This window comes from Bufo gargarizans, chromosome 11 (assembly GCF_014858855.1).
Source record: "Bufo gargarizans isolate SCDJY-AF-19 chromosome 11, ASM1485885v1, whole genome shotgun sequence".
NCBI lineage: Eukaryota > Metazoa > Chordata > Amphibia > Anura > Bufonidae > Bufo > Bufo gargarizans.
Window position 1 is genome coordinate 46,037,232 of NC_058090.1, and position 25,778 is coordinate 46,063,009.

At 43.2% G+C, this 25,778-nt stretch overlaps 1 protein-coding gene across 1 annotated transcript in view; it reads left to right on the forward strand.

The window, feature by feature from the left end:
- LOC122921461 (spectrin beta chain, erythrocytic-like) overlaps positions 1-25,778 on the forward strand; it is a 114,834-nt gene that overhangs the window by 57,758 nt on the left and 31,298 nt on the right. The window contains 8 exon segments of the mRNA XM_044271439.1: positions 10,120-10,210; positions 10,747-10,893; positions 13,044-13,307; positions 13,657-13,869; positions 14,327-14,416; positions 22,124-22,402; positions 22,898-23,028; positions 24,700-24,904. Of these exon segments, the coding sequence (XP_044127374.1) occupies positions 10,120-10,210; positions 10,747-10,893; positions 13,044-13,307; positions 13,657-13,869; positions 14,327-14,416; positions 22,124-22,402; positions 22,898-23,028; positions 24,700-24,904 (1,420 nt within the window).

A 25,778-nucleotide genomic window follows, 5' to 3' on the forward strand; every position in this document is an offset into this window, starting at 1 on the left:
TGCCTCAAATTTATAAAAAAAAATGTTGTAGGCACAAATTTTAGGCCCTTCTCTAGTATATTTTGTTCTCTTTCTGTGAGTGTGTGTTTACTCAAATGATATATCTTCTGACCCAATTGTTTAATTGGTTTATTTAGTGATGACTTCTTCTTTTGGGCGAATTTCCCTCCCCTACTTCCCCTTTTGTATTTCCCATTCTTCTGGCCTTAAAAAAAAAATATCCTGTTTAATGGTCTTTCTCACTACCACCTTATTCTCCCCTCCTTTTGTTGTATTGTCATCTCCTTCCTTACTCTCTGTATTTCTTTTTCTCATTTGTTGGTTCTTATGTATAGCATTTTTTCCTATATTGTCTTTTGATGTCTTATTTGTTGCAGTATAGTTTTTCTGTCTCTCATCTTTAAAGATATCATGCTGTAGTGGTTGTTGTTGCTGCTGTGTTATGCTTTCAATATTTTCCTCACTACAATCAGTTAATATATCAAATCAACTACTTTTCTGTATGCTCAGCCTGTCTTTTTTCTGTATTATAATGTCTGGCGACAATGGAGCTGTAGGATTCAGATTTATTAGTTCTGGAATATACAGTCCTGATCAAAAGTTTAAGACCACTTAAAAAATGGCAAAAAAATCCTATTTAGCATGGCTGGATCTTAACAAGGTTCCAAGTAGAGCTTCAACGTGCAACAAGAAGAAATGGGAGTGAGACAAAACATTTTTTGAGCATTCAATTTAATGAAAACAACGAATAAACTGAAACAGGCTGTTTTTCAGTTGGTCAAAAGTTTAGGACCACACCTCCCCAAAAAAAACTGAAATCTAACTTCCAAACATGAACTCAGTAATGAGTAGCTCCGCCGTCATTGTTTATCACTTCCAAAATTCGTTTCGGCATGCTTGATGCAAGCGTTTCCATTAGGTGAGTGGGAACATTTCTCCAAGTGCTGAAGACGGCCGCACGAAGGCCATCTACTGTCTGGAACTGTTGTCCATTTTTGTGAACTTCCCTTGCCATCCATCCCCAAAGGTTCTCTATTGGATTTAGATCAGGGGAACACGCAGGATGGGCCAAAAGAGTGATGTTATTCTCCTGGAAGAAGTCCCTTGTCCTGCGGGCATTGTGTACTGTAGCGTTGTCCTGTTGAAAAACCCAGTCGTTTCCACACAGACGACGGCCCTCAGTCATGAGGAATGCTCTCTGCAACATCTGGACATAGCCAGCGGCCGTTTGACACCCCTGCACTTCCTGAAGCTCCATTGTTCCACTGAAGGAAAAAGCACCCCAGACCATTATGGCGCCCCCTCCACTGTGGCACGTAGAAAACATCTCAGGTGGGATCTGCTTGTCATGCCAGTAACGTTGGAAACCATCAAGGTTAAATTTTTTCTCATCAGAGAATAAAACTTTCTTTCACCTTTGAACTTCCCATGTTTGGTGCTCTCTTGCAAAGTCCAAACGAGCAGTTCTGTGGCGTTCAAGGAGACGGGGTCTTTGAAGACGTTTTTTGTTTTTGAAGCCCTTCAGTCTCAGATGCCGTCTGATGGTTATGGGGCTGCAGTCAGCACCAGTAAGGGACATTAATTTGGGTCGAGGATCGTCCAGTGTCTTGACGGACAGCCAATTGGATCCTCCGGCTCAGTGCTGATGACATTTTTTGGGGTCTTCCACTTGACTTTTTTTGTTCCATAACCCTCAGGATCATTTAAGAAATTCCAAATTCCAGTCTCACTGCGTCCCACCTCAGCAGCGATGGCGCGCTGTGAGAGACCCTGCTTATGCAGTTCAACAACCTGACCACGTTCAAAAAGGGAGAGTTTTTTTTACCTTTGCCTTCACAACGTGCGACTACCTGACAGAAAATGACAATCTTTGCACAGATTTGGCCTTTTAAAGGCATGTGGTCCTAAAATTTAGATCAGCTGAAAAACAGCCTGTTTCAGTTTAATCTTCAATTAATTGAATGCTCAAAAAATTTGTTGTCTCACTCTCATTTCTTCTTGTTGCATGTTGAAGCTCTACTTGGAACCTTGTTAAGATCCAGCCATGCTAAATATGATTTTTTGCCATTTTTCAAGTGGTCTTAAACTTTTGATCAGGACTGTATGTTCCCATTCTCTCATTATGCCATTATTACCTATGTCCCCTAATAATGCTTTTTCCACTTTTATTCCCTTCAGTATTATATCCCACTCTAAATATTTCTCAAGGGAGGTAATTTCCCATAGATCTTTCATCTTCCAAGATGAGCAACTGTTCCAGATATTTTAATATGTATTCGATATGGGTACATTTTGCATTATTATCTTTATTGAAAGATTCATGCTGCCTTTTGTATGACCCAAAGAAGTTTTGCACCTTTTGGAGCGTTCCTTTCTATCCCACCATAACTCTGACATCTTGCTGTTAAGTACAGTATGGATAATCAGTCTCTATGTTGCACCTGGTTGTACAGCTGGTTGATAGAACAAAAAACATTGATCAGTGAATTAGATAGACATGATATGATTTATAATAAGATAACTGGTAAAATGGTGGAGGGAAAGAATCAGGGGGTGAAAAAATAGCAATATCGCCAATTATCACTATATAATTGTCAAACTAGAATATTTAAAAATATTGTTAAAAAAAATTGGGATATTCTGAAAGATGATAAAATGATATATCCCAAATGCACCTAAATTTATATATAGGAAGGCCAAAAACGTAGGGAATATGGTGGCATCGACAAATAGATGCATAAATACACAGACAACTAATGTAAGGAAAACAAATCAACTACTGAGAGGATTTTTTCCATGTGGTATGTGTGCGATATGTAGAAAACTGAGGATAACTAGAAAAACTGCAGAAGTTACACAAAAAATACTGATGGCACATATGTGCATGATATAAGTGATTATATGACATGCAGTAGTCGAGGAGTAATTTATTCGTTGACCTGTCCATGTAAGAAAATATACATAGGTCGTACGAAAAGGACATTGAGTAGAAGAGTGGGGGAGCACATTTATAATATTCATAGAAAATATGATGGCCACCCATGATCCCGTCACTATAAAGAGAAACATGGGGGACAGAGTAAAGGAACATTGTTTAGTGGACGTTGAAATAGTAAAGGGAGATATAAGAGGGGGAGACTATATAAAAAGAATGTCAAAAGCAGAAACACGTTGGATTTTGAACATTAACACACTGATACCAGCAGGGTTAAATTCAGGAAATGAAGCAGGTTGAGAATTAAAAGTGCAAGGTGCTTTAGGAGTTAAAATGGGATGGAAGGAGGAGCCTATATAAGGAACAGCAGGAGAGTCAGTGGACATCTCTGACGAAGGATATTGTAGTATCCGAAACGCGTTGGTATTCTGACACTCTCAGGCATCCGTACTCAGTAAGTGACGTCACTAGGCGCTCTGTTTGAGCACGAGTAAGCGGATACGATTTAGAGTGGCGCCACCGGCCGGGGAACACTCTCTTACCCTAGTTGATAGGACCTCTTACCCCACCCCGATAAGAAGCAGCATTATACAAGAGAGGATCAACAAGGGCAGCGAGTGACAGCGGAGCTCAGTAAGTCACATACTTGGTTTCATGCTGTGTACGCACGTATACCTCTATCTAAGGTGTCTTAATAGGTGTGGGTTAAAAGTCGCGCGGGACCTATTTGTACTTTTTGATATAGTATAGTCCTACTCAAAGAAGGGTAGAAATGAGTTGCTCACATATGGAAGCACAATACTACAGATATTAGAACAAGACAGGGAAATTGTTGGCACACCTAGCTAAAGGACATACTACTAACCCCCCAATAGTGGCGTTAAAAGACTCAAAGGGAGTAACACACCACGACCCACATAATATCAATGGGATCTTCCAGGAGTTGTATACTCATCTTTACTCTGACACACCACAAAACAATAGAGACACGAAATCCTGGTTAACTTCACTTTCCCTCCCAAAAATTACTACAGAGGAGCTGGATATGTTAAACACTCTTATAACACAGGGGGAAGTAAATGAATGCATCTAGGGGTTAGCCCTGGGAAAGGCACCGGGTCCCGATGGATACACGGGAGAATTCTATAAGGCCTTGAAGGAGAAAATAAGACCCATCTTAGCACCTCTAGATAATGGTTATATGGCTAACAAAAAGATACCAACAATTGCCAATACGGCATACATTAAAGTAGTACCTAAACAGGTGAAAGACCTAACGTCACCGACATCGTATAGACCAGGGATGCTCAACCTGCGGCCCTCCAGCTGTTGTAAAACTGCAACTACAACCATGCCCTGCTGTAGGCTGATAGCTGTAGGCTGTTCAGGCATGCTGGGAGTTGTAGTTTTGCAACAGCTGGAGGGCTACAGGTTGAGCATGCCTGGTATAGACCAATATCCTTGATTAATGTGGATATTAAAATAATATAAAAAATATTAGCAGACAGACTAGCAAAGGTGAGGCCCCGACTAATATCTCCACATCAAGTGGGGTTTGTCCAAGGTAGGGCTGCTGTATCTAATATATGTAAAGTACTAGCAGTATTGGATACCATACAAGCAAACCCGTCAGCTCACATTTGATAATGTAAGGTGGGGATGGTTGATGGATGTACTAGACCATATAGCAGGGGCGTAACTAAATGCTCATGGGCCCCGGTGCAAGAGTTCAGCTTGGGCCCCCCTTCCCTCAGTGCTTTGTGTGTCTTCTTATGCGGCACAAGTGTCTTTGGGCCCCTTCAGGCTCCAGGGCCCGGTAGCGACTCCTACCTCTGCACCCCCTATAGCTACACCCCTGCCATATAGGATTGCAGGGACCCCTTCGGAACTAGCTATCTATGTTATACGTCTACGTCTAACCTACAAGCGAGGATAGCTAGACCAGGATTTATATCTAAACCTTTTGCTCTACAAAAAGGAACGAGACAAGGATGTCCCCTATCCCCATTATTATTCAATTTGGCTTTAGAACCTCTGTCAAAAGCAATACAAAAAGGGAAGACAATATCAGGTATCTGTATAGGAAATATGGAAGTGAAACATGCACTCTTTGCAGACGATATACTGTTTTTCATGTCAGACTATGGTGTGCAGGTGAAGGAGATATTCTTGCTACTCGATCAGTTCAGCGATCTGTTAGGTTTTAGAGTAAACAAACATAAGTGTGAATTGTTCGACTTAACCCCCCACTCTTTAAAAAGCTAAGGACTCTATAAGATACCTGGGTATATTGATTAGGAGAACACCAAACACTATATACTCCCTGAATTATCCGCCCTAATAAAAAAAAAAAAGTTTTATCTCCAGATGGATGAAACTCCCAATATCACTGATGGGAAGATGCCATAAAGATGCCAAAACTCTTCTTTATGATACAAACCATTACCATTACTGATAAAACATACTCGAGACAGCATTTAGGTCTTATATATGGGCAACCAAAAAGACAAGAATATCTTTGACTACACTTTAATTAAATGAACAAAACTTCCCTGACCTACGAACATATAACCTAGCCAGCCTGTGGAGACATTGATTGGCTGGGGGGTCATAGCCGACATTCAAATTACAAACTGGAGTGCGGCCTGTTTGCCCCTTGGGGTCTGACTACTCTTCTACACTTGAATATTCAAAGCTACCCACTCCAGCCAGACACAGCCTAATGTTTAGAGATACATACGCAACATGGAAGGCGGTACGGAAAAATATGGCCTGCCTTGGCAATGCTCTAAATATCTAGACCCCCTGACACTGACTCTGCCAGATACCAGGAACACCAAACAATGGAAAGGACCAAAAACTGCAGCTGACTTTTGGGGCCAGATATATCATTAGGCAAAGTCACTTTTGTGGAGTGGAAAAGTCGCAAAAAAGTCCCAAAGGCTAAAACTGCGCACAAATTTGCGACTTTTTTCTGCTCTGCACTATGCTCGCCAGTTTTCTAAAAGTGGGCGTGTTTTCGTATGTAAATGAATCTCTAGACAGATTTACTATTGGGACTTTTTTAAAAAGTCGCAAAAAAGTCGCAACTTCACTCCAGTGAGGACCATGCTTATCTTATGAGACTTTTTAATAGAACATGCAACTTTTCCATAAAAACGTGCGACTTTTGTAAAGCTGCTTACTGACGGATAAACTGCTACCGTCAAACCACATTTATTACAGTCTTAAAGGGGCGATCATAAATCTGACTTGGCTAAAACTGACTTTAGCCATATGTGAAAGTGGAGTGAGCTGTCAGAGTCGTGATAAATCTGGCCCTTGGAGTATGGATGACAAGAGATATTTTTACATTTGAAGAGCTCAGGAATAAGACGGAATTGAAAAGTCTTCTGTCCTATTCTATTATAGGATAGTGGGAATACTGAAAGGGAAACTTAGAGACTACACACCTGACTATCAACAGAATGACTTTGATTCACTGAAAGGACAACCAGGAGAAAAAAATAACGCTATCCACTATTTATAAAGATATGCCCCACTATAAATCTAAATTACAAGCACATAACATACAGTGGAAAAAGGACATCCCGGAGATAGATACACCAGTAGATATATTAAAAGGTTGGGAATTGGTGCGTAAATCCTCTGTAAGTGAGGTGTGGAGAGAAACACAGTATCGCATAATGCACAGAGCAATATATGGTTTCTTTACAAGACAAGGTCAGTCCGACAGAATAACATCCTGTCCTAAATGTGAAAAGGAAAATACAGACTTATTTCATGGCTAATGGACATGCCCGAAGTCCCAAATATTCTGGGAACATATAAAGCACAGCCTTAATATTGCGGTGGTGGACGATGCACAGCTTAGGTGATGTTCCAAACTGTGTCCTGGATGTGATCCACTACCAAAGGTGCTGCACATGATGATATTAGCAGCCATGAGATGTTTACTAGCAAATTGTCTGAACCCAAAATGTCAAACAATAATTGAAGTAGTCCAGCAGGTGAAACATTGCTTGCGACTAGAAATGGTAGAAGTGGAGCAGAAAAAAACTAAAAATTTTCATATAAATGGCAAAGCTTGATTGAAGCTTTTCTATCAAATGACAAAATACAAGCGATTGTGTCACCATTTAGTGACACCACGTGGTATCATAAAGGGATTCTTTCAGGGTCTCTGGGGAGACTGAATATCAGTAAACATGTGAATAATATAAAGCACAAAACAAATACACATATACAAAAATCCAAGTAACCTGACTAACATCAAATATAGTATATGACATGCTGAGAATGGAGGGGGGGTAGTGGGAAGGGTAAAGGGAAATGATAGGGGGGGGGGGTAACGGTTAAGGGTATGGTATAAGGAAATAGATACATGTCATATTTGTATAAGAAAACATGTACAGTGCATGTCACAATGTAAATGCTATTCAATATTGCTTTCTATGTATATCTGTTGTAAAAACGAATAAAAAGAGTTTTCAAAAATAGAAGGGTAGAAAGAGTAGTCACCAGATGTACACAGATAAACCAGAATAGAAGTGTGTCAGACTAGATGGGGAGGACATAGGAAGGACGCATAGGGGGTCATTTATAAAGACCAGAATTATAGACATCTTTCTTAATAAACCCCTATACCTGGCTGTAGATCCACCGGAGTTATGAAGAGGTGCTGGCCTCTACATAACTTTGGCGGATCCACCATCGCTTCTAAATGTAAGACAGTTTCCTAGCTGTCTTACATTTAGACCTTTTTCTACGCCTGAAATAGTTATAGAAAATGGTAAATGAGAGGGGCCCGATGGCCCGTCTCATTCCCCCCCCATGCCATGCCAACTTTTTTAGACCTGGTGTGAGCAGGGAAAAGTCGCAGAATCTGCGCCTGAAATATGCCTAACATAGGCATATTTCAGCTTCATAAATGACCCCCATAATGAATAGAGAACGATGTCTCTGTTACAGGCAAATGTATGAAATCTGGCATTGTATAAAATTCCCTTTCAGAAGTCGTTGCATAGCCACAGCGCCATAAAATCACAGCACCGTAACACAAGTGAGGACAATACTCTTTTTCTTGTTTTTCAGTAAGAAAGTTCTGTGCTTCCGCTATTTTATATTAAGTAGAGTTTATTTAGCATTTTGTGTATTTTGCATTTCTTTCTTTCATGTTTCCACATCAGTAAAGGCTTTTTAACATTTAATACTTATTACCATTTCATACTTTGCCTAAAGAGTACTTGTCATTCTGTATATTGCCTAAACATGATATAAAATGCCTAGGTGAAGACTAAAGATAAGTGAATCAAAGTTGATGAAGTGGAATTCGATCAGAATTTCAGGAAAAATTTGAATTTCCTCGTGGTTCGTGGTAATGAATGTCATTTTTTTTTAAATGGCTGCTGCACATGTTACAAAGTAAAAGTAAGCCAGCCAGCCAATCAGCAGATAGCCAGCCCCTGTGATGTCACAGCCCTATAAAAGCCTCCTCAGGCCCGGTCACTTAGTGTAGGAGACATGACAAGCACTAGGGACAGTGATTAGAAAAGACTTTATAAAAAAAAAAAAAAACTAATTATTGTAGTGTAGGGAAAGTATATGTCACAATCAGTGTGGGGGGACGACGACTCCACACTGAACACAGGAGGGAAGGGGAACAGTAACTGGGCCTGGAAACTAGGGAAGAAACAGGTCACCTCCTAGACAACCCTAATCCGGGCCCTGACTACCTATCAATATGAATAGATCTTGAAGGTAGGAATACTCATAAGCAGGATACCTAGGCCCTGATTTCCCTATCAGGCCCTGAAATAAGTATAGGACCAGAGACAACCAATTCCTCGCCAGTCTCCGGCCCAGATACAACAACAGGGAATATAACAAATACAAACAAATGCAACACTTAACTTCTGTAGAAATAGAAGATCCGGAACACCAGAGAGGATCTGACACCAGCTCAGCCAAACCCAAATGGAGCTATCAACCGCATAGTCAGAAAGGTGGGGTGAGACTATAAAGGGTAGAAGTGATGACCACTGAGCAACAGCTGAGAAAAGGGAAGTGGTCATTAACCCTATCAACACTGAATCAAGAGAAATCAAGGAGGCTGTTAGATTCATCCACACTCAGCCAATCTCCTTGATTTCCTGACATCAGTCACCTAAGGGACCGTGACAGTATAGGGAGGTATTATCCACACTGTAGGAGAGAGCAGGGACCAATAGGGCAGTGTAAAGCCTGAGTAATAGGAGCGATTCCTTGCTGCCCTAATTGGGGTTACGAAAAGTAATCTTTTACTACAGATTTTAGGTTGTTTTAAAGAGTAATTGCAGTAATCCTAGCATCTTTTATTGGGTTTAAAGTGCGGTCTGATACAACCAGTTTTGTGGTGTGTTTATTTCATATATAAAAGTATATAGCGTGTAACAGAACAGGTTCTGTAGAAAAATATGTGGAATCAGCTGACGACGGTGTAGAAGGAGTGCGCTTACATCGACCTGTAAGTTCACATTTGAGTTATTTGGTCAGTTTTGGCCCGTAACTGACCAAATAAGTGAAGTGTGCAGTGATTCTAAGAGCCACGCCTGTCATCTGCATGTCATAGTGACTCACAGTATTGTTTCACTACCACAGCAGACTCGCTGTGTGTTACTGCAAAGCACACCACTATAAAGGCTCTCTGCAGCCAGGAAATAGCCGTTTTTTAACGCGATTCATCATGAATAAATTCGGATCAAATCTTTTTGGGAAAGTCGGCGAACCGTCCAAATCTAATTTTTGAGAAATTCTCACATCTCTAGTAAATACTTAAATCACACACACTTTTCATACTCTGCCTAAATACTTTAGGGATTCTATACAATACCTAGGCATTTTATATGTAACGTCTATAAAACACGGACTTACAGGAGGCTCAGGCTACGCTGCAGCTAAAAGTGAATCAGGAGGAAGTTATAAAAACTATAATTGCGGCATGACTTTACATATCCTCCATGTGGGATATCTGCAAGCAGCAATACAGCTCATGTCAAAGTGTACTCTGATCTGAAGAGTCTTTAATATGTGGCATCACTGCTTATTTTAGTATATCATTATACAAATATGCCAAATAGAAAGAAAACATTTGAGGAATTACCTATACTGATTGATCTATAGAATTTTTATCTGTATTCGTTCAGGTACGCTGTAAATGTGAATAAGGCGAAACAAGTCTCAGCGCTGTTGCAGGATCATGTTGATCTCCAGGATTTTGTGGAAGACTGTGATGAGGTAAAACTTATTTTCCAATTTTGTAATATTTTATAATGCCATGCCAATGTTCTAACGTGCCTGGGTTCCAAATGTCGAAATGGACGAGCTTATAGAGAATGTCACCATGATCCTGGACTGCTATCTGCAGTAATACATGAATAGTACTGCAGATAAAGAGTCTAGATTGCTAAATTTTATTTTCCTATTTGCCCCATTCCCTGCTATCAGCACTGAAGGCTATGCTGTAATACATTGTCAGGACTACTGTGCATGCACACAGGAGTCCTCTGCATTGTGTTAGAATAGCAGTCCAGACTGTGTTTTAAAGAGCAACTTTGAGTGCTGGGAACTGGGGGGCAATAATAAAATAAAATAAAAATGGTGATCTGGACTCCTTGCACAAGTACTACTCATGTATTACTGCACATAATAGTCCAGAATCATCGAGGTGACAGAGTCCCGACATACCACCAGAAGGCCAGGCAGAACTATTATGTGTAATACAATTTTAATATCCCACATCTGTTTACATAATAGAATTTTTTTGTTTTCAGTTTACCTTGTGGATAAATGAAAAAATGCTGACTGCCCAGGATACATCATACGAGGAAGCTCGCAATCTGCACAGCAAATGGTTAAAACACCAAGCATTTAAAGCTGAAATTGATTCCAACAAAGACAGACTGGAGAAGATTGACCAGGTACCAGCCAAAAATAAAAGTGGCTATGCTCCTGAGGTTCATACGGCAGTTTGTGCTCCAGACTTCTGCCTTGAGGTTTAGATAGAGGACGTGGCGGCCTGACAGATACCACTGTCAGCCATAGTAGCTCTCAGGGGACTGCATTTTCTGCATACAGTCGCCCACCGGTCCTCCACCTTTCTCACTGTCTCTCTCTGAGGTCTCCAAGGCAGTTAATTATAAGAAGAGAATGTGCCTCTTTTAAAGAGGACCTGTCGCCACAAAATTCAATGCAATCTGAAAGCACCATGTTATAGAGCAGGAGGAGCTGAGCAGATTGATATATTTTTTTTGTGGTGCAGGATTCAGTAACATCTGAATTCTACATTTATATCTTTGCTTTTTTGCAGCCTTGTAAAGAGCATTGGTATAAGAGGGAGGTGTTATCAGTGATTGATGGCATCGTGTGTATAAATATGTACACAGAGAAAGCTGTCAGTCACTGATAGCTGTACACGGGGAGGTGTTATCAGTGATTGATGGCATCGTGTGTATAAATATGTACACAGAGAAAGCTGTCAGTCACTGATAGCTGTACACGGGGAGGTGTTATCAGTGATTGATGGCATCGTGTGTATGATTGTATATATTATACAGAGATAGCTGTCAGTCACTGATAGCTGTACTTGGGGGAGGTGTTAACAGTGATTGATACCATTCCCTGTGTAAGTGTGTATACAGAGATAACTGTCAGTCACTGATAACTGTACACGGGGGAGGTGTTATCAGAGATTGATACCATTTTCTGTGTAAGTGTGTATACAGAGATAGCTGTCAGTCACTGATAACTGTACGCGGGGGGAGGTGTTATCAGTTATTGATAGCATTCTCTGTGAAAGTGTGTATACAGAGATAGCGGTCAGTCACTGATAACCCCTCCTCCTTTTACCGATAGCTGTACACAGGGGGAGGTGTTATCAGTGATTGATAGAAATCTCTGTGTAAGTGTGTATACAGAGATAGCTGTCAGTCACTGATAGCTGTACACAGGGCGGTGTTATCAGTGATTGATAGAAATCTCTGTGTAAGTGTGTATACAGAAATAGCTGTCAGTCACTGATAGCTGTACACAGGGGGAGGTGTTATCAGTGACTGATAGAAATCTCTGTGTAAGGCTGGGTTCACACCTGAGCGTTTTACAGCGCGTTCCCACGCGCTGTAAAACGCTCAACAAGGAGAAACCAATGATTCCCTATGGGAATGGTTCACACTTGGGCGTTTTACAGCGCGTACGATCGCGCTGTAAAACGCCCGACGCTCCAAAAAGTACATGAGCGACTTTTGGGGCGTTTGTGGCCATAGGACACTGTAGTGAATCACACAAACGCGCGTCAAACGCGCGTTTACTATTACAAAAACGCGCATAAAAATGCGCGTCAAAAACGCGCGTAAAACGCGCGTTTGCGCAACGCTCAAGTGTGAACCCAGCCTAAGTGTGTATACACTGATAGCTGTCAGTCACTGATAGCTGTACACAGGGGGCGGTGTTATCAGTGATTGATAGAAATCTCTGTGTAAGTGTGTATACAGAGACAGCTGTCAGTCACTGATAACCGCTCCTCCTTTTACCAATAGCTGTGCACGGGAAGTGGAAAAAACAAGGATATAAATGTATAAATTACAGGTTTTACTGAATCTTTTCCCACAAAACTTTATATCAAGCTGCGTGGACTCTGAATTTTGTAGGTGGATGTACAAAATCCATCATGTGAAAATACCCTTACAGAGCCTGTAATGTTACCAACCAAATGCCGCTTCCCCTTTGTTTTATCTGTTTTGGAAAATGCTCATTTTAACCATCAACATGGAATTTGTTTGGCAACCAGTAATATGTGTTGCCGAACCAACATGGTGGAATCATCTTTAATCAAGGGGTTTTCGCAGCTCCACATGTTCATGGCATGGCCACTACACATTGAATGGAGTTGTGCTTCTGGCTCAGTTCAAAGTGCTAGTTCCAGTACCGGATGCTACAGGAAACAGCTGATCGATGGGAGTGTGGGGTCTCAGACCACCACCGATCTGATTTTGATAACCTATCCTGAGGATAGATCATCTATATGTGGATCCCGGAAACCCTCTTTAAAATATGTAATTTATGTTTTCTTCAGAAAGGACAACACTTGGCCCAGGAAAAACCACAGTTTGCACCAACAGTCTCTGACAAGCTCAGCACTTTGCATGACCAGTGGAATGAGCTTGAATCTACTACTCAGAAGAAGGAGCAGACCCTGTTTGATGCCCACCGCTCTGAGCTGCATCAACAAAGGTTTGCAGACATAGCGACATGGATACATGACATAGAGGTACAGGTGGCATCAGATGACTACGGAAAAGACTTGACAAGTGTTAACATTCTTCTCAACAAGCATAAGGTAAGTGCAGGTCGTGACACAACCACAATCACACTTCTTGTAGCAGCCTGACAATTTGCAGTCTTATGGCCCACGACTTGTGAAGTATTTGAAAGGGGACGATGGGGTCACGTGTGAAATTTATATTTTATGTCACCTATGCAATATCATTTTAACATTTTTATACAGTCCAGACTGGGTTGGCTATCTCATGCGACCATCGCAGTGTCACAGTGGCTTGCAGGTTCATTATTTCTGAGGTTGTCTGTAGCTGCAATTTGAAACAATCGCCAAATCCTTTGGTCACCATTTTTTGAAAATTATCTTGAAAACTAAGAACTAAAATTCATTCATTATGATATCTCCACAGAGAATCGAAGATCACATTAACCAAAAGACTAAAGAAATGGGTAAAGTCCTTCCAGATGTGCCGTCACTTGCAGAAGACGAGGTCCTTGGTGAAAAGGAGCAGAAAATTAAAGTACGCTTTCTACAACTTCAAGAGCCAATGCAAGACAGGAAGAGAAGACTACAGTCTTCAAAGCAGGTCCACCAGCTACAACGGGACCTGGCAGATGAAATTGTAAGTGCTCAGACGCACAGAGTGATTGAAGAGTAACTGCACTTTCCAAAAACTTTTGACTTTGATTTGAGGGGTTCTGGGTGCTGAGACCCCTACCGATTGATGATACAAAGGGACAGAAGCTCTCCGCTGAGCTCTATACTCATTTCTGTTTGGATTCTTCCTCATTAGCTAAAGACGAGTTCATAGATTTCGATGGGACAGTTCCCAGCTAAATAGGAGAGCCGATCACAGCCAAAGGAGTACAGCTCTTGACTGAGCACTTCTGCCAAGCACCTATTTCAAGCAAGATTGTTCTGTAGTACCTTAGTGGTGGCCTTCCATACTAAAGAGATATTCATGAGCTAGCATTCTCTACTTTAGTATGAATAAAGTTGTAATGGGTACAAAAAGTGTGTCATTACCTCAACTGTGTGACTACTAATATAATTTATTGTGCAATGTTATCTATTCGCAGCTCTGGGTTGAAGAAAGAATGCCACTTGCAGAGTCGAAAGATTATGGCAATAATCTTCAAATGGTGCAGATGCTACTGAAAAAGAATCAGGTAATGATGTCTAATGAGAGACCGAATTCAGTAATATTGTTGTTGAGGTTGGTAGAGTTCTAAGGTCTGTAAGAATAATGTACTCAGCTCTGTACACCAGGAGTGTATATATCCATGGAGAAGGAGAAGGTGGGCACCTCATATCACTAACTTCCAGACAACAGAGACATAGAGCACCCGAGTATAATGGAAGTCAATGGGAGAACCCGAGCATTAAACCAGGTTCCCCCTGCAGTGGCGTAGCGTGGGTTGCCAGCACCCGGGGCAAGCCAAAAATTGTACTAATAATAAAGAGGGGGCCATTATATTAATAATAAAGAGGGGGTCATTATATTAATAATAAAGAGGGGGCCATTATATTAATAATAAAGAGGGGGCCATTATATTAATAATAAAGAGGGGGTCATTATATTAATAATAAAGAGGGGGCCATTATATTAATAATAAAGAGGGGGTCATTATATTAATAATAAAGAGGGGGTCATTACATTAATAATAATAATGTACTGGCCCCCTCTTTATTATTAATGTAATGGCCCCCTCTTTGTTATTAATATAATGGCCCCCTCTTTATTATTAATATAATGTCCCCCTCTTTATTATTAATATAATGTCCCCCTCTTTGTTATTAATATAATGTCCCCCTCTTTGTTATTAATATAATGGCCGCCGCTCCACCCTCTTATTACTGTGCCAATGCCATTGAATACTATAGCCTCTTTCTGCTCCAGTCCTCTCCCACCCCCCATACTGCCCCCAGAGCCTCTGCAATTAGGTAAGGTAACATCAAAAAAATACTTACCTCTCTCCATCCCCGCTTGTGGCGTCCCGGCGGTCACGAACGCTTCACTGTCCCTTCCTGCGCCGCGTCATCGCGTCATCTCGCAAGACCCGGCGCAGGAGGTCACAGTGAGGTTATCGTGACCGAGTCCTGCATCGCTCTACTGCCTTATAGGCTTAAGGCCACTAGGCCTGAAGCCTATGAGGCATAACGGAGGGGACGGAAGCCATAGGCTCCTGTAGCCCTCATTGAAATTTCGGCTGCCTGGCGCCCCCTGCAATTTGGCGCCCGGGGCAACAGCCCCTCCGCCCCCCCCCCCCCACGCTACGCCCCTGACCCCCTGCTCTGAAGAGGAGAGGGTGCCTGGTTCATAGGAAAAGGTCAGTCATTTGTGAAAACACCACCGAAATGGTTCTGTAACAGCATGAGGGATGTCTGGATGCATCTTGGACTCCCAGGTCACTGCTGGAAACAATGTCCGAATAGTACGCCACTTTTACAGACTGACAAAAACAAATAAAAAAACTAATAAAAAAATCGATTTTAGAGGAAAAATGTATAGGAAACATTCTTTCCTGTATATTTACTTGTATATAAAGTGCAAGTGCTGGCAAAAATTACAAGGAAGATACAACCTGTATATCACATAAAGGGGGGCCTCATTCACATTGTGGTACAATTGTTCATGTAGTGGGACTCCTACACTCATAAAGCTTATGCACTAAGTGAAAGGGCTGCCAAAAATTACAAGGAAACTCTAATACACCCTTTATTACACATAAAGTAGGGCAACATACACACCCTTGAAAAATTATGATTAATGGCCTGCTGGTGGCCCTCAAAAACATTTGGATCAAGGGCCTGCTGATCTGACCATCTAAAACATTATGGGTGAGGGTCTGCTGCCGCTTTGGTCACTCTAGCTAACCTGGGGCCGATCGCACGTTCCCGCGATGGCAACATTCCATTCGGATGTCTGGCCTATCAACTTTCGATATTATTGTCAGCGCAAACAATGGTAACTACGGGTAACGGGGAATCAGTGTTTGATTCAGGAGAGGGAGCCTGAGAAACGGCTACGGCTACCACATCCAAGCAAGGCAGCATGCGCGCAAATTACCTATTAGGTATAATTAGGTGAGGGTCTGCAGGTAAGCTGACCCAGTAAAAGATTTTAGGTGCGGGCCTGCAGGTGAGCTGACCCTGTAAAAGATTGTAGGTGAAGGCCTGCTGGTGAGCTGACACTCTAAAAAATTATATGCAAGGGCCTTCAGATGAGCTAAACCCTGTAAAAGATTTAAGTTGCGGCCCTGCTGGTGAGCCGACCCTGTAAAAGATTTGAGGTGCGGGCCTGCTGTTGAGCTGACCCTGTAAAAGATTTTAGGTGCGAGCCTGCTGGTGAGCTGACCCAGTAAAAGATTGTAGGTGAAGGCCTGCTGGTGAGCTGACCCTCTAAAAAATTATATGCGAGGGCCTGCAGCTGAGCTGACCCTCTAAAAAATTATGTACGAGGGCCTGCAGCTGAGCTGACCCTCTAAAAAGGTGAGCTAGCAGAAGCTGACTGGAAAGGTGACGACCATGTTGCAGGGGGTATTCTACTACTGCCCTCTGCTGCTCACAAAGCCTGGCTAACATGTGGAACGTAGAGTTCCAGTGCGCGCTCACGTCGCACAACAGCTGGTGAGCTGGCAATTTCAAGCGCTGCTGCAGCATTGACAGACCGGCTGAAGCTGTTGGTGACTTGCGGAAATGTGCCCTCACATGGCGCACCTTCACCAGTAGCTCAGGCAAATTGGGGTAGGTTTCGAGAAACTGCTGAACCACAAGGTTGAAGATGTGGGCAAGGCATGAAGATGTGGGCAAAGCCGCCACCAAGTTACGGCCATTATCAGACACAACCATGCCTGGTTCTAGGTTGAGTGGCTAGAGCCACAGCTCAGCCTGGTCTCCTATCCTCTGCCACAGCTCTGCGGCGGTGTGCTGGTTGTCCCCTAAGCATATCCGTTTAAGCTGGGCCTGTTGCCGCTTCCCCACTGCATTGCTACACTGCTTCCAGCTACCGACTGATGACTGACTGGATAATTCGGAGGTGGAAGTGGAGGAGGAGGCGGAGGAGGAGAAGTGGGGGTTGAAGCCACTAACGTAGGTGCTGGCAGAAACCCTGATCGACTTAGGGCCTGCAATCCTTGGCGTCGGTAGCACCTGTGCCATCCCAGGGTACGACTCGCTCCCAGCCTCCACAACATTCACCCAGTGTGCCATCAGGGAAATGTAGCGTCCCTGGCCGAATGCACTTATCCATGTGTCCGTGGTGGTTAAGTGGACCTTCCCAGTAACTGCGTTGGTCAGGGCTTGTGTGATGTTACGGGACACATGTTGGTGTAAGGCGGGCACGGCCGCCGACATTAGGCTGCGGAAGGCCTCAGTGTCCACTAGCCTAAATGGCAACATTTCCAGGGCCATAATTTGGAAAGCTTCGCATTTAGTGCTATGGCCTGTGGGTGGGTGGCTGGGTATTTTCGCTTGCGTTCAAATGCCTGGGGTAAGGACATTTGTACGCTGCGCTGGGAAACGGAAGTGGATGTGGTCGCTGATGATGCTTTGGTGCTTGCGAAGGTCCAGGTGCAGGGCCGGAGGCATCCCGGCCTGCATCTTCGACAGGGGATTTGCCAGCATGTAATTTAGGGGAGAAGGAGGCAGTGGTGTGACCCACAGACACAGATTGTGGACCCAGGCGTTCGTCACACTTATTACGGTGCTTGGATGCCATGTGGCGGATCATGCTGGTGGTGGTGAGGTTGCTAGTGTTCACACCCCGGCTCATTTTCATATGGCACAGGTTGCAAACTACTATTCTTTTGTCATTTGCAATTTCTTCAAAAAAGCGTCAGAATGCGGAACAGCTACCCTTTGGCAAGGGAGATTTCCGCAAGGGGGTGCTCCGTGTTGCGGTGCTGCAGATCCCTCGCCATCTGTACTGCTCTCCTCGCTCGGCTTGCCACCTTCCCAGGTTGGGTCAGTGACCTCATCGTCCACCACCTCCTCTTCCACTTCCTCACTCTGATCATCCTCCTGATTTGTTGACCTAACCACAACCTCAGTGATTGACAACTGTGTCTCATTCTCTTCATCAACCTCTTGAGACAGTAATTTCAGATGACTCATTGGCAACTGTGCCTCATCATCATCCACCTCATTAAACTCTAATTGCCGTTCACCACCGTCATGTTCTTGTGACTGTGGATGCTCAAGAGGTTGGGAGTCAGGGCACAAGATCTCATGTACCTCTTCAAGCGTGCTTGGCGAGAGGGCCAAATCAAGTAATGGCGCTAAAAAGAGCTCCTCGGAATATCCGAGTGTGGGATCACTTGTTTGGCCACTCTGTAAATGGGGGGAGGAAGGCGGATCAGGGTGAGGATTGTGTGGACCAGACTCCTGGCTACTGAGACTGGACTTATCTACTGCATTATCTGCTGCAATCCAACTGACCACCTGCTCGCACTGGGCTGACTTCAAGAGTGGTGTCCTGCGCCGCCCTGCAAACTGGGACATGAAGCTAGGTATCCTGGATGATTGTTTTTCTTGTGCTCTGGCAGCAGGCACAGTTTCAACGCGCCCAGGGCCACGGCCTCTGCGTGCATCATCAGCATCACGGCCACTTCCCCGTCCGCTGTCCGCTTCTTCATTTTAAACGTGATATATTCTTGAAAATATGTCACACATACAGTAGCGTAGGATTTGGAAGTGTATGTGCAAAAAAATTTGCAACAGTATTTGTGATGAGGAAACATTATACAGGACAAGTACCACAGGTAATGTCACAGTTCGCAGTGTCTACAAAAAAACTGCACTGGATGTCACTGATATTTTAGGGATGCGCACACTTGAAGCAGGAGATGTGGCGCGGATAATTTAACAGTTCGCAGCGAACACTGTCTATGGAAAAAGTACACTGGATGTCACAGATATTTTAGGGATGCGCACACTTTACACAACAGATGTGGCGCAGATAATTTAACTGTCCGCAGAGGACACCATCTACTGAAAAACTGCACTGGATGTCACTGATATTTTAGAGATGCGCACACTTCAAACAGACGATGTGGAGTGGATAATTTAACAGTCCGCAGCGGACACCGTCTACGGAAAAACTGCACTGGATGTCACTGATATTTTAGGGATGCGCACACTTTAAACAGGAGATGTGGCGCGGATAATTTAACAGTCCGCAGCGAATACCGTCTACGGAAAAACTGCACTGATGTCACTGATATTTTAGGAATGCGCACACTTTAGGCTACTTTCACACATGCGTTCAGAGCAGATCCGTCTGCATTATATTGTAAAAAAAATTGTAAGTGTCAAAGTAGCCTCAGACGGATCCGTCCAGACTTTACATTAAAAGTCAATGGGGGACGGATCCGTTTGAAAATTTAGCCATAGTGTGTCATATTCAAACGGATCCGTCCCCATTGACTTACATTGTAAGTCTGGACGGATCCGCACGCCTCCGCACGGCCAGGCGGACACCCGAACGATGCAAGCAGCGTTCAGGTGTCCGCCTGCGGAGCGGAGGCTGAACGCTGCCAGACTGATGCATTCTGAGCGGATCCGCGTCCACTGAGAATGCATTAGGGCAGTACGGATGCGTTCGGGACCGCTTGTGAGCCCCTTCAAACGGAGCTCACAAGCAGACACCCGAACGCTAGTGTGAAAGTAGCCTTAAACAGGAGATGTAGCGCGGATAATTTAACAGTCTGCAGGGAACACCGTCTACGGAAAAACTGCACTGGATGTCACTGATATTTTAGGGATGCGCACACTTTAAACAGGAGATGTGGCGTGGATAAATTAACTGTTCGCAGCGGCCTATTACACGGTATTTAGCGTAGGTTGCGCTATAGACATATATTGCTGCTGTCACACACAATAGTCCTTAAAAGGACATTTGGGTTTCTGAAAAGTTTTTTGTATAAAAATGTTCCTATTACACTCCCTACACCGTCTGTCCCTTCCTATGCACAGCTGTCCCTAACACTGAGCAATTTAGCGCAGGTTGCTCTACAAAAATATATTGCTGCTGTTACACACAATAGTCTGTAACAAGGACTTTTGTGTCTCTGAAACGTTTTTGTACACTTATAATATTCGATTAAACTCCCTACACTCTCTGTCCCTTCCTATCCTCAGCTCTCCCTGACTTAGAATGAGCCAAACACGCGTCATCGTTTGCTATATAGCACCCGATGACGCGTTCCGGCCAGTCAATCACTGTAATGACAGTAGCCAACATGGCTACTGGCATTACATAGAGGGCAATACTTACCTGCACGTTTATTGGCCGCTTAGCAGCCACGAAACGTGCGGGCAGGAGACTCGAGCATGGCTCTCGAGCACATGCGGTACTCGGCCGAGTACCGCCATGTGCCGAGCATAGCGATGCTCGAACCGAACTAGTATTCGGCCGAGCATGCTCGCTCAACACTAACGTCAGAGAAAGGCCACGTGGTCCATCCAGTCTGTCCTTATTATATCATTTTCTCTTTTTCTTATGATAGACATTGCTCCTGATCTAACCCGCAACTAATTTTATGTTGTGCCCCCTTGTTCTCGCATTGTTTCTTTTCTTTTCAATTCTCTTTGCATTAATTTTCCAAAAGTAAGAATATAAGATAACAGTTGGTACAGTAAATGGATCCAATAAAGACAAATGTAAATAGTGACAAGCATGCAAGTCAACATTGTACCAGTGCAACAGTGTTATGTTTGACTCGCATTCAGTTTCTAATTAAAACCCCTGTTTAAAATTAAACCAGTTTCTTTCACCCCTGCTTTTCAGCTTCATATTCCCTTGTCAAATCCCAAGGCTTTTTGGAAAGTTGGATCTTGACTCATAGTGGGCCCCTTCCAAGAGGTTGTGCTGGCAAGATGGTTCTCTGTCTTGGAAGATACCTCTTTTGCAGATCCCTTCACATTGCAAAGTTTGAAACTCTTCTGTAAAATTGATAATAATAATATTTATTTAGTTTAAATTCCGCCAGATAATAGTTGTGCTGCAGATTTAGGATACATGCAGAAGTTTTTGCAAATGTTCCGCATTCACGAAACTGCAGGGGTCATTTGTTAGTTTCGGAATTGAGGATATGCTCACAGGAATTCCATCTATATTGCTGAATGAAGCCACATAAGTATTAATAACTTTTGTAACATTCCGTTTTAATTAAAAATGTACCAAAGCAAGTGACTCGAATGACTGCGCACATTTTTACAATGCTTAAAGGGTTAATCTCATCTTTGACATTTTGGGGCATATTGCTAGGATATGCCCCCAATGTGTGATAGGTTCATAGGCACCTATACTTATAACAGAGTCCGCAAAGCGCCAGAGGGTGCACCGAGCATGGGCAGCCGCCCCCATTCATTCCTAGGGGAGTGGCAAAAATAGCCAAGAGGCGCGCTCAGTCCCATTGAAATGAATGGAAAGCGCACCGCGGCCACCGCTCAATTCACTTCTATGGGGCTTATGGAAATAGCAGAGCCACTGCTGATTTTCATCGCTCCCATAGAAATGAATGGAGGGCGGCTATGCATGTGCGATGCACCCTCCGGCACTTTCTGGGCTCCGTTATAAGTATAGAACAGGACCCTCACCTATCAGATATTGGGGGCATATCCTGGCTATAAGATGTGAATACCCCTATAAAGAGGTTGTCCAGGGTATTTTAAGTGATGGGCTATCCGGTGCTGACTACCGTCAACAAATCTCCACAGACCAGCTGATTGCCAGGAAAGCGGGGTTTGGACCTCCGCCGATCAGCTAGTGATGGCCTATCCGTCAGCATGGTGTTAATGTTACATTCAATATTTTATTTCCACTGCATTTGAATGGTTAACGTGCTGCCAATAAAGCTTTTTTTGTATTTTAGACTTTGCAGAAAGAAATAGCAGGTCATGGTCCGAGAGTTGATGATGTTATTAGAAGAGCTGAGGTTATGGAAGGTGAACCTGATGTTGACCCTGAACTTATCAAAAAGCAGCACCAATCGCTGCAAGAACAATGGGATCGATTGCAGACGGCAATAATCAATAGGCAGAAGGCCCTTAACCAGGCAAATAAAGCCCAGCAGTATTATATGGATGCCAATGAAGCAGGCGCATGGATCGACGAACAGCATCTGTATTTGATGGGCGACGAAAAGCCAAAGGTATACTGGTTGTAAGATAAGATATTCGTAAAACTTCTATGAACTTTGATTTTTAAAATGAATCTGCCCCTGGACTTATACATTCTGAATATGGGCATCTGAAAGTTCTTCTGGCACTAAGTATATCCACTACCCAGCTGGTACAGTATTACATGACTGTGTATAACAAAGGTGTACAACCTGTGGCCCGAGATGTTATACCTGGCGTGAGTGGGGAAAAGTCGCAGATTGCACACCTTTGCGCCGCAATCTGCTTCAGAAATCTGCCTAATGTAGGTGTATTTCTGGTTAGTAAATGACCCCCATAGTGTATGGATATGTGATAAATGTACTGCATGTGTCTAGTTCATGTATAGTAGAGTTTATGTACTGTATGTGTGGTAAATGGAGCAAGTTTGCTTTTGTTTTTGTTGGTACCCAGTGCAGAGAAGAATACCTTGTTAGGTCACTTTTCCATGTAGCCATCATCCTCACGTTGTCTTTTTCCTCCAATAGGATGAAGAAACTGTTGTTCTAATGTTGAAGAAACATCTGATTTTGCAGCAAGGAGTGGAGCAATATGGAAAAAATATCAAAGATTTGGCCGAGCAATCTCAGAAACTCCTGGCGTTAGAGCATCCTGATGGGTATGTAGAGATGGCTGAGGATACATTTAGACCTACTGGGCTCTTGTTTGAAATAAAAAAAATCATGGTTAGAGGTCAAGAACCACATTTTTTTTTTAGGATGGGCCTGGGGTTTTACAGTGTACCTGAATTTTCCCCAAAAAAGATTGCATAATAGGTGTGCTTCTGTCACGGCCTTTGCTGTGTGCACCGTGACACTTGTGCCATGCTTGCGGTTGCCGGTGGCAACATGTTGCTGTTATGGCATGTGGTGGCAGTGTCTTGTCTTTGGCTGTGTGCACCGTGAAATGGTTGCCGTGCATGCTGTTGCCGGTGGCAACGTGGTGGCTGGTGTGTGCACCTCCCCTTTAAGTTGTAGCCTTCCCCTGTCTGGTGCTGTGAGGATTAACCCCCTGATTGGGTGTGGTCACTGGGTGCTTCTTATACCTGTGGCCAGGAGTCAGTTGTACTCCAGCCTTGGTGTGTGCTGGAGTTATGCTCTTTTCTAGATTGTCCATCTTCCTGTGTGAGGGCCACCTAGTGGGACATTGATGTCTTCCTTATGTCTCCTCCATTTTCCCTACCTTACCTGTGGTTATGTTTGGTGTGGGTATATGTTCTGGGGTGGTTGTTCATCTAGTTGTTGTTCTGTGTCTGGTCAGTGTTTGGTGTATTATTCTGTCCGGCATGGATGCTAGATGTTCCCCTGTTTGTCTGTCGTGGCCTCAAGAAGGGGGTCTCATTGTTTCCTGGAGGGGTGAACCAAATGTCAAGTCTGTGAGCTGTTGCTGGAGTGCTGGTTCCTGTGTGTCAGTACATACTGCATCTGTTTGGTGTTTGGATTGCAGTATGTTTTATGGGTTCAAGTTTACCTTGGTGTGGTCTTCTGTTGTGCCGTCCAACAGCTGCCAGGGGTAAGTTACCATGCCTTCCTGGGTACTAGGTTCAGTGGTTATCCCTGCCACTGGAAACTTACCTGCTGTTCCTCTTGGCATTTCTCTGCAACTAGACCATCTAAGACTCCTGTTCATCCGAGTCGTGGAAGAACAGGTCGTCTCTCCCCTGCTCCTATGTGAGGGATTATCAGGTCATCATCAGGTTATCACCATCCAGGTCTGCTCATACGGTGAGGAGTTAGGGCGAGGATTAGGGACTCTTTAGGAGGTGACCTGCTCCCTGATTCCAGGCGTCCTGGCCTAGTTGCTACCATTATCCCTTTACATTGTATGGTGTATTTCCCCCACTCCCCACCGTGACAGCTTCTTTGTACAATCATAACTTTAAAGGAATAGGTCACTTTGGGCTTCCCTAATGTTTCGGACTAATTTTTCCGATTTTTCAATTGTACAGCTAGATGCATTTCTCTAAGAAGCAGAGGGCATCTCCTTTCTATGGAATGTGCCAGCACAATGTTTGTTTTCAGCTTACAGACACACAGGAGGCTCCTATAAGCATCCAATTCCTGTGCCTCTGGTCCTAGTGGCCATGACTTTATAGCTTTTTTTTTCATGTGGATGCTGACAGATTCTTTTAAAGGAAGTGATTTAGAAATGTGTTACTTATACCACTCTATAAAATTAAATAATTTTTGTGAAAGTAGAGTGAGGGTCCTTACAAAGAGGCTTCAAAACTGAGGTTATTTAAAGAGTCACAAGCCAGACATTATGAATAATTCTTATTTTCTTCTCATAGTGAACAGATAATAAGACACCAGGACAATCTGGAGAAACAGTACGCCGCACTAAGGGACAGAGCAGATGAGCAGAGACAGAAACTGGACAACTATTATCACATGTTTCAGCTGAGGCGCGAAGTGGAAGACTTGGAGCAATGGATTGCAGAGAGGGACATCAAAGCCTCATCCCAGGAGATGGGTCAGAATTTAGATCATGTTACTGTAAGTATCCTTTAAATCTGCATCATGCAAGGCTCCAGTACAGGCTTAGCTACAAATATTCAGGCATACTTTAGTATTAATAAGCTGCTCTTAGGGAGGTCACATGTGGATATATGTCTCGCCAAATGCAAACCTCTTTTGCAGTGGAAAGGGAGATGTTTGCCTGGTTCTAACTTGGCCCTGTACATTACTTATGTAAAAATATGAGAAATAATTCAAGCCGCACACTTCCTATAATTCACTGTTGAACACTTTTAGCCTGGTCTATTATGCAGAGCTGCTTTTCTTCAGACACATCAGTAGGTTTTCATGGTCCGCATCCAACACATCTCTACTTTGACTAAGCCAACCCAAAAATTCGATTTTACTTCTCCCTAGACATTTAGTTTTAGACTTACATGTATGTATTGGATCACCCTAAAGTGCTGTATCTCAACTACCCTAAAGTTGGCCATACATGTGTTAGATAAATATCGGGTGATTTTGGTGGGACTGGTTCGCCATCTGCTGTGTATCGGAGCCTCCCGACTTTCTCTCGATGGTAGATGTTAAATGCAACTGTCCAATCATTTTATTTTTCAGGAAATAAGATGCCTCCAAATGTGTCTGGTTACAGATTTCCTATATTACCCCATTTGGGAAACATGCACGTTAAGCCAAGTGCACATTTTTTATTTTTTTATTTTTGAAGGATCAGGATAGAACCGTTATGCTGTGTTTACATGGGGAAAAACCTCCACGAAAGGTCCCCTCCTGATAATTGCCTGCTCGGCCGGCAAGTGTAAATGCACCATTAAAGTTAGCTAACAGATAATTAAATCTATTGTTTCACACATAATAGGACTAATTCCACTTTTTGAATGTGAGTTTACAT